Below are 21,386 nucleotides of genomic sequence, written 5' to 3' on the forward strand. Positions count from 1 at the left end.
TAAAGTGAGGTTTTGGTGTGAGAGAGAGTAGGGGGAGGGTTGGGCGGTGGTGAGTGAGTGGGGTGGAAGCAGTGGGAACTGTTTTGAATCAAGCTATGACAGATACTAAAATGAATGAGGTTCCTTTAAAGTTACTGTATGTCCTCTCAAAGGGCATAAGCTCACACACAAAGCAGTCAGTCTTTGTTGTGTAGAATTGTTGTGTAGAGGAGGAGATTCTCCCTCCTACAGAGAACACAGAGACACTGAGGAGTCCCATCTAAACCCAAACCCAGGATAGAGAGGTTCAGTGAATGTGGTGCTGAAGGTGTAGAGGTGGGTCAGAGTGTCAGAGGAGACGCTGTAGAAGGACAAAGAGCCAGCATCATAGTCCACATACACTGCTACTCTACCAGAGGAGAAGGACTGGGAGAGAGGGAGGTCTGTTTGTTTGTTATTGTGACGAACAGAGAAACCTTTAGGGGAGCAGAAAAGTCTCCAGGACTGATCATTATGTCCAAACAGACAGTCATCACTGCCTCCTTTCCTTCTGATTTTTCTGTAACTCACTGATACATCAACACTTCCTCTCCACTTGACCTCCCAGTAACAGCGACCAGTCAGACCATCTCTATGCAGAAGCTGAGGTGAGAAGTCAAATCTGTCTGGATGATCAGGATATGACTGATTCTCTCCCACACGTGTCACCTTCCTGTTGTTTTTAGACAGTTTCAGCTTTCTGTGTGCCGTGTTTGGGTCCAGTGCGAGTTCACAGAAATCTGATGGAGAGAAAAAGACACAGCAGCAGTTTATCATCAGACACACCTGAAAAGTTTTTTTTTTTTTTTTTTTTTTTTTTTGCTGTTTGGTCATCAGGAGTCAAACTGATTCCACACTTACACTTCTTCAGACCAGGTTTTAACCTCAGCTCTCCACCGTGGTCCATCCTGGAGGAAGAAACACAGAGGGAATGATTTTCAGTCCAGCATGAGTCCTACCTTTTGCATGGCTTGAACAGCAATGGCAATGATAATAATGTGCACTTTTAAATACTCAAAGACACTTTAAAATACTGTACGTGGTTACAAAGATCCAAAAAGAGAGAGCAACATCGTACACAGATAAAAAAAAAAGTCAAAACAACATTAGATCACAAATTAAAGGCTTGTTTAAAAAGGTCTTGAAAAGGGAATTAATTTTAGACAAGTCAGTGCAGTGTTCAATATTTTTTGGGGAGCCATCCCTTCAATGCATGGTGCTGAATGATGGAGACAGGATATACTGCAGGTGTTAGAAGGACGGGGGATAGTTATAGGAGTGTGATGATGTAGGAGGTCAGTGAGTTATGAGGGGGGCTGGTGATCAAGGGCCTTTTAGATGAGGAAGAATTTTGAACTGCATTTGGCATGGGATGGGGAGTCAGAGGGGATTTCAAAGGACAGGGGTGATGTGCAGGGAACAGGTGTGGTTGAGAAGGCATGCAGTGGAGTGCTGAATATACCAAAGTTAACTAAGGACTTAAAGAAGATGCATTACTATAGGGCTGCAACTAATGATCATTTTTAAGTAGACTAATCTATCAATAAATTTCCCGATTAGTTGACTGATCGCGATTATTTGGCATACTGTTTTGGATCCCCATTTTACGTAAATAGTAGCAATTTAAATAGTAGCAGTTTACCTGCCTTGCAGCTTACAAATAACTAAAGGATGGCTTTTCTTAAAGTGACTGGTATGTCCATAAAAGTAAATGAAGCAGACTGCCCATCCAAAGTCCAAAAGGGCAAATAAAGATTAATGTAAACAAATCAAACTTCAAGCCCAAGTGACTAAACAATAGATTAGAATTTCTTTAAATTGCAGTGCAGGAACATGAACATGTCAACATGTTCCAGTGTGAGGTTGGCTCTCTTCTTTGAGTAGTGAACTGCAAGTACGGACGAGTTTTTACCAGCCAGTATTTGATTTTACCAATATCAAAAACAATCATACGATTAGTCGACACTTGAATTTCTGTGTTGACTAATTTCTATAGTTGACGTGGTCGATTATGTCAACTAATCGTTGCAGCCCTTCATTACTAAACATGTTATTGTAGACTTCAAGTTTGGAAGTGTCAATAGCATGAAGTAAGGTTTCAGAAGCAGGGGAGGGGAATAATGGATGGATGGCTATGATCTTTGAGCCTCAAAGAACAGATTTGGTGAGTGATTTGAGGCAGAATTTCATAATTTTAGAGTTATTGTATTTTTATGAAAAGAAATGTGAATTCATCTATGATTTATTTCAGTAAGGCAGTTGGTAAGACTGGAGTGGGTGACTGTGGTGGAGTTGGGGGAAATGTACAGCTGGATATGGACATTTCAGCAGGGTTCCTACGCTTGTTAAAATCAAATTAAGATGTCCTAAGACTTATTAAGAGCTGAACTCATAAAAATAAATGCAGTTTTTGGGGAGCAGGTTGCCGAGTGGTAAAGGCGCGGCCCATGTACGCAGACAGCCTGGGTTCGAATCTGGCCTGAGGCTGTTTACCGCATGTCTCTCCCCGTTCTCGTCCTTGTTTACTACTCAATCCACTATCCTCCTCTATCAAATAAAGGCACAAAAATGCCCAAAATAAACCCTTAAGAAAATAAATAAATGCATTTTTTGCACAGCCATCAAAAATAAAAGACATGCAACAATTCTCAGTCTACCCAACCAAGAATGAATTTTCTGATTTAATATACTGCAGATAAAACTTCAAAGGATTTAGGACAAGACCTTTCTCGCAAATAAATGCCTAAATTTGGTGATTTTTATCAATTCAGTTTATTTACTCTTTCTGCTGTATTGCTGTTATTCCATTAGTCTATGAGGTGCATAAAGCCCAAGATTTTAGACACAACAAAGTCTGCTGGCCCAGACTAAGTGAAGCCCCTCTTTCAAGAGTAAACTCATATTTTTAATCTGTCCCTGGTCACATAATCCCTCAAACCTAGAAATCTGTCCATTCACATTTTACATAACTGCAAGCCTATTTCCAGAATTTCTGTTTTGGCTTAGGTACTGGAAAATCTTGTTAATAAACAGTTGAGGGGAGGACACTTCAAATAATGAGTCATATTTCTACAGATAATATTGGTGCAATTTTGGTCAGCCTAGATGCTGGAAAAGCCTTTGACTCGATGAGGTGGGAGAATCCGTATAGCAGGGGTCACTAACTGGTGGACCGGTCTGGGTCCGGGTCCGGGTCCGGTTCCGGACCCAGACGCCATCCGATACAGACATGGACCGGGACCTACAATCATTAGAAAGACAGAGAGTAGACGAAAAGACGAATGAGCTGTGACAAGGAGTTGAGGGCCCTATGATTTCCGCGTTAAAGGAATCGTGGAATCGGTCAATGAAAACGGAATCTACTATTTAATGCCAGAATCGCAGAAATTGAATGAATTTGACTGAAATGCTGTGTTTTTTAGAACGAGGAAGGTATATCTGGGGAATATATTCCGGGGGGACACTAAAGCGTGGCACAACTTGTGCCTCACTTCACAAACACTCACCCTGCCCCCTCCTAAACAATAACAGTATGTCAAAGCAGCTGCATGAAACACCGTGTGACACAATGTTGCAACTTCAAGAAAACTCATCTGTGCTTCGAGTTATTTTACCTCACCACACCAGAGAGTCACGGAGAGGGAGAGGTGTGTCTGTGCTGAAGCTGAAGTCATAACTTGAAGACCTACTCACCCCTCAAGGGCTTCAAACTCGAGTCGGACTCAAAGTCCTGCAGTCTAAATGATGTTACATTCTAGTATCAATTAGCTTAATAATTCCTCCCGTAGATACTGTAGTTCCCTTTGGATGCTTAACAAGCAAATACTGCATAGTGCGTTGTCTCTGGCCCCATACCGTCACTGTGTTTTGGAGACATTTAAGTCATCTCCAACAACTATATGTGTGGCTCGAAGGCCATTGTTTTAACCATGGCGTCCAGTTTGTTGACAACTTCAGTGGCTTTTGGAATAGATTGGATTTATTTGCCTGTGATGGTCAACATCTAAACATAAAAGGTAATAATCTTGGTCCATTTAAATCCAGAAAAGGTTTGGGATTAATTCATCTCAACATCAGAGGCTCGTGTAAACAAGAAAAGCTGGATCATCTAAATATACTGGTATCAGAAGCTGATCCCGATATTTTAGTAATATCAGAAACTTGGCTAAAAAAAAAAAAACTGGATGACTCAGATGTGGCAAGTGATGATAATAATATATGTAGAACAGATAGAGCTAGTAAAGGTGGGGGAGTCTCTATCTATCTAAAAAGTCTGTGTCTGTTTTTAATGCTGTCAGTGAACCTAAATGCTTTGAATTTATCACCTTAAATGTTAAATGTGGGCATAACAATTCTGTTGCAGTAGTAGGAGTATATCAACCTCCTTCTGCTGACCCATGCTCATTAGGTAAGCTGGGGATCTTCTTGTTCGCTGTGCTCACAAAGAAATGATAATTCTAGGTGACTTTAATCTTGATTGGTTAACCAATGCCTCTGAAGTTCTTTAATTATTGTGCTGTGATCTACATCTTAAACAAATTATCACTGGGCCCACTAGACCCAATCCAAAAGGCCACACCAGATCTAGGTCTACTTCTGACCAACTGGAGTGACAAAATTTTAGCCCAGAGTGTGTTTGATCTAGGGATAAGTGGTCATTACCCAACAGCCTGCGTTAGAGATACACTCCTGAACAAAAGTAAATCAAAAAATGTTTTTAAAAGGAATTTAAAACATTTTAAAGAACAAGTTTTTATTAATGACCTTTATCAGAGAGGCATTAACCCCACTGCTGAAATTGCTGATGTTGATAGAACTATTTCTCAAATACATTCCTTTCAGTTGATAAACAAGCACTTCATAAAAAGCTCAGAATCAAAGATAGAGCCAACCCTTGGTTCACTCCTGAGCTGTCAAATTTCTAGCCATAGACCAAGCTGTCAAAGCTTGGTCTCTGACTTTAAGGCAACTTCGTGACAAATGCACTGCATAGACCATCACAATAGTCTCACATTTCACAATTTACACGTTAAATAGTATAGTAGTTCATCTACTCTCTTTGTCTTTCTAATGATTGTAGGTCCGGGTCCAGGTCCGTATCGGATGGCGCCTGGCTCCGGATCTGGACTGCGGTCCGCCTTTTAGTGACCCCTGACATATGGGTTCACTGCTGATTCAATTCAATCCATTACCTTTTTCAAACTCTCAAGGGGCAATTGGTTCAGAGCAGCTTGTACATAAAAACATAGATAAAAACACAGTGACAAAGACAGCAACAGTAAGTGTAAGCTAAAATACACAGTAAGACCTAAAAAAGTGAATACTGATATAACTTAGGCTAAAAGGGACTTGGTATCGAAAAGACTGAAAGAGATACATAAGATCCTAAGGAGCATTTAATAATCTGATTGCAACAGAATAAATTATTTTAAATGGCAGTTGGTTCTACGCACAGGTAAAACATAACGACATCTTGATGGCAATAGAAAAAATTCACCATAAAGTACATGATCAGGAGAAGCCAGAATACACTCAGCCTTACGAAGGATCTGCTAGTTACAAACGGAATTTAAACCTCTCTGTTTAACACCAATGATTTTAGAACAAATTTTAACAATACTGTTCAGACTGTTTCTCTCCTTCACCGATAGACTTCGACTCCAGCAGATGAAAAAAAAACAAGAGGACTCAACAAGACTGATAGAAACGAAATTCGCTCTTGCCCCTTCTTGACAGTCTCAGTGTTCACATCAAATTTAAGTTGATCATCCAAATATGTACACAAATATTTGCATGATCTTACAATCTCAACGTTTTCATTATGAATGGTGCACTCCTCCACGGTTTCTCTCTGACGTCTGAAGTCAAAGATCAGTTCCTTAGTTTCTGAGTTTGAAAATGTAACGATGCTGGGACAAATTATACAATGGAAGTAAAGATTAGACAACAGCAGAGCACCATGGTCTCAGTAATTGATGGGAAACCCTGTATATTGTTGTCTCATTTGTTTGTACCTGAGTGTGTCCAGACTCCAGAGTGGATCCTTCTGTCCTACAGACAGCAACTTTTTTCCAGACTCTCCTGGATGATTGTAGCTCAGGTCCAACTCTCTCAGATGGGAGGGGTTGGATCTCAGAGCTGAGGCCAGACAAGAACAGCCTTCCTCTGTGATCAGACAGCCTGACAGACTGGAATTAGAAAAGCAATAGTTTAAAATCCTGCAGATATTGACAGTCATTACAGGGGCTGAGTACCAAAATCCAGTACCAACATATCTGATACATACTGAGTCATCAAAATATTGATTTCAGTGCTTGATTTCAGTACCCTGCCACTCCAATGTAACCCCTTTCCAGTCCAAGATGCAAAAAACTTTAAGAAATTAAAGAAACTGATATTTGTTTTCTTTCAGCAGAGCAGTGCACTGTGCAGTTTATTAACGAACATGAAAATTCATACATTTTCAGAATAAGCATAAATTCATTCACTTCTTTTTATCTTTTTATGCTTGTTTCTCTGATTTTCTATTCTCAGTGTGAGATGTTTTTAAAGTCTGGAAGCAGACATAGACATTCTCAGCAAGAGCAGGGTTACTCACTGTCAATCAGATCAATGAAGGAGAGGGAAAAAAAAGTTTAGACCTTTACCTGGGTCAAAGATTCCCTTCCTTTGTTGCCCACTCCATCCCATCAACAGACCTCTATCCTGCAGCTGGACAGTCACTTAACTTCATGTGTGTAAGTTTAACAACAGGGGGTGAAACTAGACTGGTTGGTTGGAGGGACCCAGCCCTAACTATTTGGGTATTTGAGTTCACACAAACAATGGATTATCATGTTTTATGTTTTTTTTTTGTTTGTTTTTTTTTACTTACTGTTAAAAACATAAAATAAAACAAGATTTTAAAACAACTGAAAGTGAACACATTTTTATGTCTGTGAAAAAAATCATCCTTTTAAAGAATGATAAATATATGGTGTAGAAACTTAACACAACTTAACCTTTGAACTTAACCATTGTGCACATTGCAGCACAATAACAACAACCCTTGTTGTTTAATGCCTGTCATTTTTGTTGTTTGTCCGTGTGACATCAATTTAATGCACCTCATTAATATATCATACAGTGAACTGACACTGTGCAGAGGCTCTCGGGACATTTTGGTTAAGCATCTGTGTCGCCTGAATTTTATGAGTTTTGTTCATGCCACGTAAGTTGCGCAAGCCTGTGGTTTCATACTTTCTCTTACTGTTTGGCATATAAATTTATCTACCACGGCTGCTAACAAGGGCAATTGTGCTGTGAATTGTGACAGGAGTCTGAATCATTTAGGTGTGTGTTTGTTTGTGTGCCTGTTTATGTGTAGGCATTGGGAGTCTGTAATATTGAATCCAAGAAGAGGAGATGTATTGGTTGACAGTTATGCACATAATCACGCTGTTTTTCTCTGGAGCCAAGTGCACCAGCTGGTCATATGTTTACTTCCTGTGCTACTTCCTTTCTATGGCCTGTCCTACTTATTGGAGCACTGAACTACATTTACGTTCCCTAAAAAATTTACGGAATTTTGATGAATATTCCAGTCATTAGTCAAGCATTCAGGTGTTGCTAAGGAAAAGGAGTTGGTTTTGTAAAACTTTCTATTTTGACCGCACAACACATGAAAAAATAAATTACTGGTTTTATTAATTATTTTTGTTGGCAAGTGACTACAGCATAAGAAGTTAACACACACAACACAATATGCTTATCTTTGAAAGCTTCATCAGCTACTGTAATCTTAAAATGTTTTTTAAATGTTTACATGATCTAGTTCTATCTATGTTTGGTGAATTTGTAAGCAGATATCAGGACTCTAATCAAGCGAGCACATGGGTTTCTGTAAATGGTAACTTTCAAATTCCAATGCGCAAAACGTCCTTTGGACAATCAGCCTTCTCTGTCACAGGAGCAAAACTCTGGAATAATCTACTGACCAAGCTGAGCCATCTCTAATACAGCTTTTTTTTCATTATTATTATTATTATTGGACTTGTATTTTATCTGTCTTGGATATTTTAATTCTGATGTATTTGCTAATGTCCTGTGTTTTAGGTATCTCTGTTATTTTCTAATTTTTCCCTTTTTTTACAGCTCTGATCTTTAAAGGTAGAATATCCGACATTTTACACTTTAAAGTATTAAAAATCAAACATATGCTATGTAAATGTTTTTCTGAGTACAGTTTTAACACACTGAATTAAAACTTCAGTACCCTGTAGTTTTGTTTATATGGGATGTTTATAACTCTGTCCGGACTGGATTGGGGCGGTAACCTTCTCCTCTGGCACACATCCCTCTCCTCCTAGAAGCGCCCCCAGGGGTATAAATTCGCAGTGCTGCTGCAGGTAACTGTTTCACCCAAACAGCTGAGAGGAGTGTAAATGGCAGGCTCCAGTCTGAAGCGTCCGACCAAAAGGCCTGCCACTGACTTCCCCCCCACCTAAAATGCCTCGACATTTGTCTAGGAAACCCTCTGACAAAGCGAGAGGAAAAACTAGAGTTAATATCAGACTTGCTTTTCCTCGGTGGCGAGCCCTACGCGATGCTAAAAAGCTCTCGCATGACTCAGAACTGGCTTTGCTTCTCGTGGATGCATAAGTAGGCTACATCTTTTCATTCATTGTGCACGTTGTCTCAACATTTGTCCAGAGTTGATTTATTGACACAGCACTATTCTTATGGTTGGACATTTAAGCTGAGTATGAAAGTGCGGCTGAAATAAACGTGGGGTAAAAATGAATGGAAGCTAGGCGTGCTAATGTTAGCCTGCTGCTAATAAATGGAGGCTGCAGACGGAGGTAGCTCTACTCAAATCAGGTAGTGTCTCAAATTTTGTTTAACTCAAATCACCCAAGTCTTGTTTGAAGCTGATGTTTTTATGTTTAATTGATGCTATAACACAACTGGCCAGGATAAGAAGAACTCGTGAAATGGTTAACTGCAGCTGAAAAAAGATATTAGCAGTAAAGGTTGCCTCGAGCGTTACATATAAACTTGGATATGATCGGTGTTTAGGATCAACAGAAGCTAAAGTGGCTAAAGGGGGAGGCTTCGAGATGGTGGAGGTGTGTCAAAAACTCCTCTTTGTTTACATTTTCAAGGCTTTGCTCTCCTACGACACCTAGAGGGAAAAAAAATTTGCATAGTCTACCTTTAAAAGCCTCCCATGGACATGTGTTGAAAATTAGCACTTTGCTATAAACATTTAAAGCAGTATAGTATTAATGGACTCCATGGAAGAAAATATCCACTGTGCATCAGAGGATGGCTCAGGCCTCTGTGTCATCCATTAATCCCTGACAACTGGACACCTTATCCGGCATTAACCCTTACATTTTAGGCAAAAAATTGATGTTGCAGTGTTACTTTTCCCCAAATTTTGCAGCCCTGACTAAAAGGATGATGTATTCAAGAAAAAAGCTTAATCCTACCTTAGACTTTCAAGAATACAATGTGGACTTTCCAGTCCAGTAGACAGCCGCTGCAGTCCTGAATCCTGCAGGTCATTGTTACTCAGGTCCAGCTTTCTCAGACTGGAGATCTGGGAGCTGAGGATTAAAGTCAGAGCTTCACAGCTACTCTCTGACAGGTGACATCCACCCAACCTTAAAAGACAATTAAATATCTTATATTTCATTTACATGAATATATTTTGCTCTAATACTTAAACAAATTTCTTTCAAATAAAAATTATCTTCCCTTGCATTGATCTGTGATGTCTGTCAGCCTAAACAAATGAATGAACTTGTTGACTGTATTTATGTATTTTCACTGATGGCTTAAGGCAAACCAAGGCACAACCATTCAAACATTGGGCGATCTTATCAGAAAATTCCTAACTTTGTCTTAGATATCCTAGCAAGAATTACAAGTGAGGGAATAATAAAAGCCAGAGACAAAATCTACCCGTAATTGGCAAGTGGCGAGTGTTAGTTTTGGACCCTGTAGGTGACTGAGGAGTCGAACGGAACATTCAACGGATGTTTGGATTGATGTAAAATTCTGTGGTTTTCCCCCTCAAAGTTAACTTTTCTCTGTCAACAGCAACGCAATTACTCTTTGACCCACTGATCTTACAATGAACTGTGCTGATGGGTGAGATGGAATGTTGATGTAGTGGTGATTTATGATCTGGAGTCCATGTATTGTGTTGTATTTCAAAGTTGACTGGATACTTTGTGCGATTTTCCAATTGTTTGGATCACATCTGGGACGCACTGGAGCCAGACCGGAGGGCAGTGGAACTGCCCTGCTGACTCAAGAGAAGGTGATTTGCCCCACAGTGTGTTTTGCCAGTGAATCGTGGAACAGCCATAGTATGATGGAATTAGAGGGGAGAGTAGATGCATCTATTTGCACCAGCGTCCAAAAATAACTGAAATGTCTATACAAGTAATTACATGTCTGTAAAGCCAATGCTGACTTTAGAGGGAACACGTTCCAATGTTTGGAGATCTATCTCATGTTTGTAGTTCTCTGAGTTTTGTAACTTGGACCAAATCTTTCTTCTTTGGAAGTTTTATGAATAACACACTAGGATCATAAGGGGCCACAAACATAAATATATTTTATTGGGATTTTGCGTGACAGACGAACACAAAATGGCACATAATTATGAAGTGGAAAGAAAAGTAAACATGGCTTTCAAAATTTTTTAAAAATTAAAATCTAAAAAGTGTGGTGTGCAAAAGTATTCAGCCCCCTGAAGTCTGATACCCATGAATAAAATCCAGTGCAACCAAATGCCTTCAGAAGTCGCCTAATTAGTAAATAGAGTCCACCTGTGTGTATCTAATCAGTCTAAATACAGCTGTTCTGTGACAGCCTCAGACATATGTTGGAGAACATCACTGAACAAACAGCACCATGAAGACCAAGGAACACACCAGATAGATCAGGGATAAAGTTGTGGAGAAGTTTAAAGCAGGGTTAGGTTATAAAAAAATATTTCTAGCTTTGAACGTCTCAAAGAGCAGAGTTCAATCCATCAGCCGAAAATGGCAAGAGCATGGCACAATTACAAACTTACGGAGAAATGGCCATCCACCTTAACTTACAGGCCGGGCAAGGAGAGTATTGATCAGAGAAGCAACAAAGAGGCCCATGGGAACTCTGGAGGAGCTGCAGAGATCAACGGCTCAGGTGGGAGAACTATTAGCCATGCACTCCACAAATCTGGCCATTATGGAAGAGTAGCAAGAAGAAATCCATTGTTGAAAAAAAAAGCCATAAAGAGTCTTGTTTGCAGTTTGCAAAAAGCCGTGTGGGGGACACACCAAACATGTGGAGGAAGGTGCTTTGGTCAGATCAGACCAACATTGAACCTTCTGGCCTAAACCCAAGGCAGAAAACTAACACTGTACATCACTGTAAAACATTGGGGTGGCAGCATCATGCTGTGGGGATGCTTTTCCATCAGTTGGGACAGGAAAGCTGGTCAGAGTTGATGGCAAGATGGATGGAGCCAAATACAGGGCAATCTTGGATTATAACCTGTTAGAATCGGCAAAAGACTTGAGACTGGGGCGGAGGTTGACCTTCTAGCAGGACAATGACCCTTAACCTACAGCCAGAGAACCTCATTCCCATTGAAAATCTGTGGTCAGACTTAAAAAAATTGCTGTTCACAGATGCTCTCCATCAAATCTGACTGAGCTTGGGCTATTTAGCAAGGTGGAAGAGAGACTTGCAGCTGTAATTGCAGCGAAAGGTTGCTCTACAAAGTATTGACTCCAAGGGGCTGAATACTTTTGCACACCACACTCTCAAGATTTTCATTTGTAAAAACTTTTGAAAGCCATGTTTAATTTTCCTTCCACTTCACAATTATGTGCCATTTTGTGTTTGTCTATCATGCAAAAAAACCAATAAAATATATTTATGTTTGTGGTTGTAATGTGAAGAAATGTGGAAAAGTTCAAGGAATATGAATACTTTTGTAATGTCTCGGAGAGAATTACTAAAAATAAAGAGCTTCTTTCTGACCTGAAAGTTGCCAGTTTACAGTGTGGACTCGCCAGTCCAGCAAAAAGAAGGCTCACTCCTGAATCCTGCAGGTCGTTGTTACTCAGGTCCAGCTCTCTCAGGCTGGAGGACTGGGAGCTGAGGACTGAAGACAGAGCTTCACAACTTCTCTCTGATAAGCTACATGCACTTAACCTTAAAAGACAGTTAAAAAAAATATTGGTCTTATGAATAAGAAATGTAGAAGCTATATTTGTCTTGTTTATAAACCTTCAAAATATGAGCAAAGCCTGAGAGACTGACTTAAGAGTTTCTAATTCACAGCATGTACTCTCCAGTCCAGAGGACAGAAGCTCCAGGCCTGAATCCTGCAGGTCATTGTTACTCAGGTCCAGCTCTCTCAGACTGGAGGACTTGGAGCTGAGGACTGAAGACAGAGGTCCACAGCTTCTCTCTGAGAGATTACATCCACTTAATCTGAAGAAAATTGAGTGATTATCATGAAAAAATATTTCATTAATCATGAACACAAAACAGATATTAAGATATTCACATACAGAGCTTTGTCTGAGGCTTTCACCACTGGCAGCAGCCTTAGAAGAGCCTCCTCTGAGGCAGAGTATTTCTTCAGGTCAAACACATCAAGATCATTTTCTGAAGACAGCAAGATGAAGACCAGAGCTGACCACTGAGCAGGGGATAAATAATCTGTGGAGAGACGTCCTGATTTCAGGGACTGTTGGATCTGCTCCACTAGAGAACGGTCATTCAGTTCATTCAGACAGTGGAACAGATTGATGCTTTTCTCTGCAGACACATTCTCACTGATCTTTGTCCTGAGGTACTGGACTGTTTCCTGATTGGTCTGTGAGTCACTTCCTGTCTGTGTCAGCAGACCTCGGAGAAGATTCTGATTAGTCTGTAGTGAAAGACCCAGGAGGAAACGGAGGAACAAGTCAAGGTGTCCATTTGGACTCTTCAAGGCCCGGTTAACACCACTCTGATGGAGGTGGTTCAGCTCATTGTTGTAACCAACTATTTTAGGGGTCAGTGATGGAGTTTGTTCTTCTGCCATCAGGTTGACTCCAGAGTTGATGAAGGTCTGATGGACATGAAGAGCAGCCAGAAACTCCTGAACGCTCAGATGGATGAAGCAGAACACCTTGTCCTGGTACAGTCCTCTCTCCTCTCTGAAGATCTGTGTGAACACTCCTGAGTACACCGAGGCTTCTTTGATATTGATGCCACACTCCATCAGGTCTGGTTCATAGAAGATCAGGTTTCCTTTCTGCAGCTGCTCAAAAGCCAGATCAGCCAGAGCCTCAATCATCTTCCTGCTCTCTGGATCCCAGAGTGGATCAGTCTCAGCTCCTCCATCATACTTGATGTTCTTCCTTTTGGTCTGAACCACCAGGAAGTGGATGAACATCTCAGTCAGGGTCTTGGGCAGCTCTCCTCCCTCTCTGGTCTTCAGCACATCCTCCAGGACTGTAGCAGTGATCCAGCAGAAGACTGGGATGTGGCACATGATGTGGAGGCTTCTGGATATCTTGATGTGGGAGATGATTCTGTTGGCCTGCTCCTCATCTCTGAATCTCTTCTTGAAGTACTCCTCCTTCTGAGGGTCAGTGAACCCTCTGACCTCTGTCACCATGTCAACACACTCAGGAGGGATCTGATTGGCTGCTGCAGGTCGTGTGGTTATCCAGAGGCGAGCAGATGGAAGCAGTTTCCCCCTGATGAGGTTTGTCAGCAGCACATCCACTGAGATGGACTCTTTGACATCAGTCACAATCTCACTGTTGTGGAAGTCCAGAGGAAGTCGACACTCATCCAGACCATCAAAGATGAACACCACCTGGAACTCTTCAAACCTGCAGAGTCCTGCTTCTTTGGTTTCATTAAAAAAGAGGTGAACAAGCTCCACTAAGCTTAACTTTTTCTCTTTCAGCACATTCAGCTCTCTGAAAGTGAATGGGAATGTGAACTGGATGTCCTGGTTGGCTTTGCCTTCAGCCCAGTCCAGAGTGAACTTCTGTGTTAAGACTGTTTTCCCAATGCCAGCCACGCCCTTTGTCATCACTGTTCTGATTGGTTCATCTCTTCCAGGTATGCCTCTAAAGAGGTCTTCTTCTTTGATGGTTATTTCTGGTCTATCTGGTTTCCTGGATGTTGTTTCGATCTGTCTGACCTCGTGTTCATCATTGACCTCTCCACTGTCTCCTAATGTGATGTAGAGCTCTGTGTAGATCTGATTCAGATCTACATTACGTCTATGGTTTCCTACATAAGGAATCCCCTCATGCAGAAATTGAAACTTGTCCTCCAGGTTAGACTTTAGTTCATGTTTGCACTTGGCAGCAGCAGTTCCTGAAAGAGGAAACATAAAATGTATATGATAAGCTGAAGCTACAATCTATTTCTTTTATTTAAACTTCAAGACTTCAAGATGGTGCTTCTTTTCCTTGTCCTTTTCAGACAACCCATTTTAAACTGTTTCTGACACTATACAGATCTACAAAAAGTTAGAAATTTTTTCATCATATCAACAGCAAAGATTCAAATGAATCTCTGTTGGGTTACATCCATTTCCTCTTTCCATCACATTGAATCTTCTAAAATACCCTTACTGTTCTGCAGACAGTCAGCCAGCTCCTCCTGCTTCATTCTCCTCAAGAAGTCAAGAGTGATCTTCAGAAGTGCCTCTCTGCTATTCCTCCACTGCTCCTCCTCTTCACCTTCCAACACTTCATCCTTTTCCATCTGACTCTCAAAGCATTCTGGGTAATCTAGACATAGAACTTTTTGGATCTTCTTCAGCTCACTCTTCACAAAACAGGCAATGTTCTTCTCTAGAGCCTGGAACAGAACACAATATAAACTTTAACTTGTAGAAATCAAATTCAGGTCATGTGTGGCAGACATGAAGCATTCTGCTCTGTATAGTGAAGGACTGGTTCAAAGTTCATTCTTTAAATGCAAAGCAGGTGTGTGTTCTTGATCATTTACACACCATAAATATGGAATCCAGCCTTTGTTGAATAATGGGATCCTTTGGTCTGTGGAGGAAAAATATTCTTTTCATTCATAGCAAATTCTGTCAAAATCATAAAATGAGGGTTTTTGTAGTTAAATAACCAAACAATTTATCCTTATAAAAGGTTGGTGCATAGATCAGAATTGTCAGATTTCAAGTTTGCTTGTCATCATCAGTGGGGCCTGGTGGTGGGTTTCAGGGCTCCAGCCACAAATATCTTCAGAAAAGACCTGAATCTTTAAGGTTATTCATAACATTATAAGCCCAAACCACCTAGTCTCTCCCTGATTTGAATACCAGCAAATCAATGTAAATTTTTTCAAAAACCCTTAAAGTCCAGAGGCCCATTGGCAGACCAGCAGATTCTTTTGCAACTATTCAGTTATTTACAAAATGTAAATATATCATGTTATACACCACCAGAAAACTTTGATTCTGACGATTCTGACTATGTAAACCATATAACCATAGGATAAAACCACCGCAGCCACAATAAATGCAAACCGATTACAGTTGGACTTTGGGAAATGTCCCTATCTGCAGAGTGAGAAATTAATATTTTTGTCTAATATATCTTTAATCAGATAAATATAATGTTGTGAGGGGCAAGCTTGGTTAATTATGTCATGTATCAAAACATGCTGATTAAACATGATAATAGTACTGAATTGCATGTGTAAAAACAGCTTTACTGAACAGCAGATGATGACATTTAACAGAAAAAATTAAAGAATAACTTGTCTTCACAGATCTCTTACACCAAGGAATTCTGTGTTACACTGTGTGTACTTTTTAATACCTCGTGCCACTACTCCACTCTGCCTGACAGCCACACCCACCACATCAACTTCAACCCTGCTCACCTGTGCACCCAGCTGCTATTCATTATCAGTTAGGCCAATATTTAAGCTGCTCGTGGGCTGTGGCCTGAGCATGACATTAACTATAACATCAATAATATGATTAGAGAATGGGAAGCTGGAGATCTCTACATATTAATAGTTACTTTCAAAAAATGTAATCAGTTACAGTACTTAGTTACTAAAGTAACAAGTTACACTCGTAACAGCAACATTACTTTTGCTGTGTCACCTGAGATTTTCTTTTATGTTATTGCCAATAAAAATACAATGCTAAACCTGACATATTCCCATATTAGTGTAATATAATGTCATGGTACAATTGTATGCAGTTAGTGTTGTAAGGATATGTGAGAGATGTTAACAGCAGAAGCAGTGTTAGGAGACAAGACCAGTGCAGGGTGCAGGGGTCAGCAACCTGCAGCTTTGGAGGCACAAACAACCGGCTTGCTCAGACTGGAAGTCTCGCGTGATCTTGTTGTCTAAGCAGGGGAGAAGAAAGACGATTCAACTGCTTGCTGCCAGCTGGCGGTGCCTGCCGCCAACTAGCGATCAGGGGGTGAAATTACACCACAAACTACCGCACCAACAAGGTAAATTATTCATTAAAAAAATATCGATACTGCATTTTAAAATATCGATAGAGTAACGTACCGCAATATCACAATATATCAGTGCATCAATATTTTCTTACACCCCTACCAACTACATCCGGTGTAGCAGCATGATGTACCTCATCCGTCCTCCTGTCTGTGTAGCCGACCCTCATCAGCCTATTGCCTTTTAAAGGGACTCTATAAATAGAAGCTGTGTTCGTCTCCTCTCCCTATTGCTCGTTGGCTTGCCCACACACCTCTTGGTTGCCTTGTGTCCTCTCTGCCGCTGCCACTAGCAAAGATGTTAAGCGTAGCTGCTTTTTTGAATGAAAGATCACCCTGTCACATTCAGCTTAAACGTTCATTTTTAGATGCCTTGTTGTGGATGTGTGTCTGACGTGCGTGATGCTGGCTGCTCGTCGGCGCTGCAGAATGTGTGTGACGCTCTTCTCTTCCTCTCAGGTGTTCAGGTGCAGCCTGTATAAATGTGTCGAAACATACTTGTATCTTTACTCTTTTAATTCTAAATATTAATGGGGTTTATTTTATGGTTGACAGGCTCATGGTTTTGCTGGGGAGCTGTGGTCATCATCATTTATGTAAAGAACTACTGCTCCTTTCCTTCTGAAGTTTTGCCGCTGCTTTGCTTCAGCCTAGCTTCTACTTTGCCCTTTGCTTCATCAAAGCTCTGCTTGCCTCCGGATCTCTGACTTGGTGTATGCTGCACCTGCACACTACATTAATCTGTGGAGCTTCCTCCACGCTGCTTACCTCACCACTTTAATTTGCTATTTGTGCCACTGCTGTAAGGTGCTTCACAGAAGAGTGACCGATTTTCCCTTAGTGGACTGGGCATAGACTTATAGGGTGCACTCACATTAGGCCATCCGTACCATGCCTGGGCCCGTTTGAGCCTAAAGTTTGGTATGTTTGGCCAGTGTGAGTGCATTTGTTCCATGCTGGGGTGCAGCATACTTCACGGCCCTGGCACGAGAGATCTATATATTTTGTCTCACTGTATTTCAACAAGTTACAAAGATTTTATCAGAGCTGAAGAATGTAAAAGAAATCTTTGCAGAGCTCCACTACGACCTCATTCTAATGGATCGCAGTCCTATCCACATTTCTGACCAGTTTCCAGCAAAGTCAGGCTTTAAGAGAGGATTTTTTGTTTGTGAAATAAAGCTTCTTCCCTTGATTGAGCCACAAACCACAGCTCACAGCATATCAAACACCTTTCATCCTCCGTGGGTAAAGGAGAGTGCTAAATAAGTGGACTAATGTGTGCAGAGGTTAATCTAATGGCTGATTTAACCACTCATTATCATGAAATTATAATGCCAAACTATTATCCACTGAATGAATTTAACCTGTTATTCTATTTTTCCAATGGCATGACATCTTGTTGGTGCAGCACTGAAAGTCATCCATAATAGAGTGGTGCAGTCGTGACGTAATTTTGTAGGCAAACCCTGAAGTTAGCATTACATGGGTTCCCTTGGCGTCGGGCCTATGGAATTTTTCAATGGATTTTTGGATTATTGCTGAAAATAAGATCTGTTTCCAATAAAAGCTCATGGAACTTACACGTTTTGTTCATGAAGATAATCTTCATAAACTGATATAAGAATCATATCTGGTTTGTTAATCTAACTGGCGAAAGTAAAAAGCTAACGTCATGCTATATTGAACTACAACACAGTCAACTGAATTTACGTCATCACAAGCAGATACAACTGAACGCCTCAATTGCCGCACTTCGGATGATGACGTATGTAGTCCTTGTTAGCTATCTTTTAGCAACCGCCTTTATTAAGACGTGAAAAGATACACAATTCAAAGGTGGGGCACATTTCATATGTATTTTATGTTGTAGGATAAAACGTTAAACTCTCCTGAACTTGTGTTCACCACAGACCTTATTTTAGGCATTTAACCGAAAACGCGTTCAAAATTCCCATAGATTTTCAGAGCAGTGTGAGTGCGGGCCAAAGGGGGGACAGAGGAGGGGGTCAAATACTGTAGGCTTTAGCATGGTTAGAATACAGCACCATACGGACGGTCTAGTGTGAGTGTGTCCTCAACCTTCTGCTGGGATAACCATCAGCCTATTTTACATTGTTCTGTCTTTAATGTATGCATGAACTGTAGGGTTAATTCAAATACCATTCATTTCATGGTATTTGTTTGATTATGGTGTTGATTTCCTTGTTTGGTTTTGATTTGGTAATTTCTTTGAATAATTTCATTTTTCTTGTTTCTTGTTAAGGGTTATTGATTTAGTATCAGTTGATCATCTGATAGTTCATTCTAATTCTCTGTTTTCTATTTTGGTTTAATTATAAATTTAACATCAGTTGCCTTACATGATTCTGCAATTGGCATTCATTTGTTTGGTTGATCTACTTTGATCAATTTAGGTAATTTCCTATTTACCTCAATTGCTTTTCACCCCAAATGAGTGGTGTGTTTTATATTGAATTTTAACATTATTTTTGTAAAAGGTTTTGCATTGTTAATCTTGAACCATGTCTCCTTCTTTCCACAGTTAAACGAACCTGAGTACCATGTTATTGGTACTGTCATCTAACTATTTACTTGGGCTAAATTTTCAAAGTAGCATTCTCTGGTTTGTTTAAACAAAAAAATAACTGAGAAAAAAATACCAAACCACCCTTGAGCATAAACATTGCCACAGTCACCTAACTCCATACAGCACCATAAGTTTAGTGGGATTTCATCCTGGGCTTTACTTTTTCTTTCATTTCATTCTCCTTTTACTTTGTTTATCTGGCATTCTCAAATTTGGTAAAAAAAAAAAAAAAAAAAAAAAAGTGCAGAACATGGCGTAAAAAAAACATAAATAAAGATACAGGAAATAGTTAACATCATGAGTAAAGGCCAATTTACATCCTCACCTTTGACCAGGAGAGGGCTGTCGATCCTTCGACACACCACTAGAAGCAGATCCAGGTTCAGATCTGTATGGAGATATTTGGATGGCAAGTGAAAAATATAGATTAAGATGTAGGAAAGTTTTTACCTCATAAGTGAAGGACAGTTGAATTTCTTACTGTTGACCAGGAGAGGGCTGTCGATCCTTTAAGTTTATAAGTTTACTCTTAGACATGTCACTCTTGAGAGACACACCACTAGAGGCAGATCCAGGTTCAGATCAGTATTGAGATGATATTTGGATGGCAAGTGAAGAATATGGATTAAGATGTAGGAAAGTTTTAACCTCATGAGTGAAGGATAATTTACATCCTTACCTTTGACCAGGAGAGGGCTGTCGATCCTTTAAGTTTATAAGTTTACTCTTAGACATGTCACTCTTGAAAGACACACCACTAGAAGCAGATCCAGGTTCAGATCTGTATTGAGATGATATTTGGATGCCAATCAGATCAAAATCTATAGTGATTTCTCCAATCAGCACCCAATATAATTTGCAAATGAAGCAAAATGACTGGAGCATGCAGTCACAGTATAGGACAGAGTATGTCTTGGGGGGTAAGAACAATCACAGTCATTTTACCCTAACTTAAACCATCATCAAACATTTAGTGGGATTTTATCCTGGGCTTTACAGATCATTTTGTTTTGATTTAGATTCTCATTTCACTTTGTTTTTCTGGCATTTTTCAATTCAGTATAAAGTGCAGAACATAAATAAAGATATAGGAAAGTTTTAACCTCATGAGTGAGGTCTAATTTACATCCTTACCTTTGACTAGGAGAGGGCTGTCGATCCTTCAAGTTTATAAGTTTACCCTTAGACATGTCACTCTTGAGAGACACACCACTAGAAGCAGATCCAGGTTCAGATCTGTATGGAGATATTTGGATGGCAAGAGAATAATATGGATTAAGATGTAGAAAAGTTTTAACCTCATGAGTGAGGGACAGTTGAATTTTCTTACCGTTGACTAGGAGAGGGCTGTCGATCCTTTAGGTTTATAAGTTTACTCTTAGACATGTCACTCTTGAAAGACACACCACTAGAGGTAGATCCATGTTCAGATCTGTATGGAGATATTTGGATGCCAGTCAGATCAAAATCTTATAATGATTCCTTCAATCGGCACCCAATATAATGAGGAAATAGATTCTGGAATTGACTCTACTTAACAATAAGAAGAAGAAGAATATGCCATTGCTGATGATCAATTTCGCAAATGAAGCAAAATCTTTGGACACTTTCTTCAAAGCTTTTCTTTTATACATGACTTCCTTGGAAATTTTAACAAAGGATACATTTGACACTCCTACCTTTTATGGTCAGACTGGTGTCCTTTGTTGTACTCAGTAGATTCAAACATCATCTGTATTTTCTTCACAGACAAATGGCTAGGATCAGGTCCAGGTGGAGTAGAGCATGAAGAGAGCCTTTGATCTTTGCTTCAACATGACAACCATAGTGCTTTACATGTGAATTTTGATGATGGAGTGATATGAATTATGGTGATGGAGTTATTTGAGTGCTGACTTCTGACATGGAGAAGAGTCATGGTCAGTTAGGGATCTTAATCTCACCTCAGAGCTTTAGGTTGGCCCACATGTTCCACATTCAGTATGGATTTAGATGGAGGGCCTCCCGCCTCCTCCTTGTCCTCAGACTGGTTCATAGCAGAGTCCCCACCTTTACACAAACACAACACAATGTATATTCATTACAACAAACTTTAGTTCAGAGAACAAAATTCTGCTTTGTTTTGGAATTTCCCCTTGTGAGACTAATAAAGGAATATCTTATCTTTGTAACCGTATCATTCCTCATTCTACCACCAGATACCACCACAGCAAAATGCAGTTATTAGAGAGGGCCAGCCAAGACCGTACTGTTTTGTATGGGATATATATTATCAC

At 40.1% G+C, this 21,386-nt stretch overlaps 2 protein-coding genes across 3 annotated transcripts in view; both read right to left on the reverse strand.

Moving 5' to 3' along the window:
• LOC121521360 (NACHT, LRR and PYD domains-containing protein 3-like) overlaps nt 1–21,386 on the reverse strand; it is a 25,392-nt gene continuing 4,006 nt past the window's right edge. The window contains exons 2-16 of one of the 2 annotated variants that reach the window (XM_041805309.1): nt 21,054–21,159; nt 20,790–20,918; nt 20,441–20,542; nt 20,245–20,346; nt 19,592–19,891; nt 19,436–19,498; nt 15,038–15,083; nt 14,655–14,883; nt 12,582–14,394; nt 12,328–12,501; nt 12,046–12,219; nt 9,492–9,608; nt 6,033–6,206; nt 880–926; nt 1–758 (exon numbers count right to left, since the gene is read on the reverse strand). In XM_041805309.1, the coding sequence (XP_041661243.1) occupies nt 226–758; nt 880–926; nt 6,033–6,206; nt 9,492–9,608; nt 12,046–12,219; nt 12,328–12,501; nt 12,582–14,394; nt 14,655–14,883; nt 15,038–15,083; nt 19,436–19,498; nt 19,592–19,647 (3,426 nt within the window). In that variant the 5' untranslated portion in view covers nt 19,648–19,891; nt 20,245–20,346; nt 20,441–20,542; nt 20,790–20,918; nt 21,054–21,159 and the 3' untranslated portion in view covers nt 1–225. Of the gene's footprint in view, nt 759–879; nt 927–6,032; nt 6,207–9,491; nt 9,666–12,045; nt 12,220–12,327; nt 12,502–12,581; nt 14,395–14,654; nt 14,884–15,037; nt 15,084–19,435; nt 19,499–19,591; nt 19,892–20,244; nt 20,347–20,440; nt 20,543–20,789; nt 20,919–21,053; nt 21,160–21,386 lie in introns of both variants that reach the window. The other variant, XM_041805308.1, reaches the window with a different exon arrangement.
• The window catches only part of LOC121521187 (NACHT, LRR and PYD domains-containing protein 3-like), a 15,866-nt gene continuing 14,720 nt past the window's right edge, over nt 20,241–21,386 (reverse strand). Inside the window, exons 8-10 of the mRNA XM_041804944.1 lie at nt 21,054–21,159; nt 20,441–20,542; nt 20,241–20,346 (exon numbers count right to left, since the gene is read on the reverse strand). Coding sequence (XP_041660878.1) covers nt 20,241–20,346; nt 20,441–20,542; nt 21,054–21,159 — 314 coding nt within the window. The remainder of the gene's footprint in view (nt 20,347–20,440; nt 20,543–21,053; nt 21,160–21,386) is intronic.

The sequence above is a fragment of the Cheilinus undulatus genome, linkage group 14 (genome assembly GCF_018320785.1).
Source record: "Cheilinus undulatus linkage group 14, ASM1832078v1, whole genome shotgun sequence".
In the NCBI taxonomy this organism is placed as follows: Eukaryota; Metazoa; Chordata; class Actinopteri; order Labriformes; family Labridae; genus Cheilinus; species Cheilinus undulatus.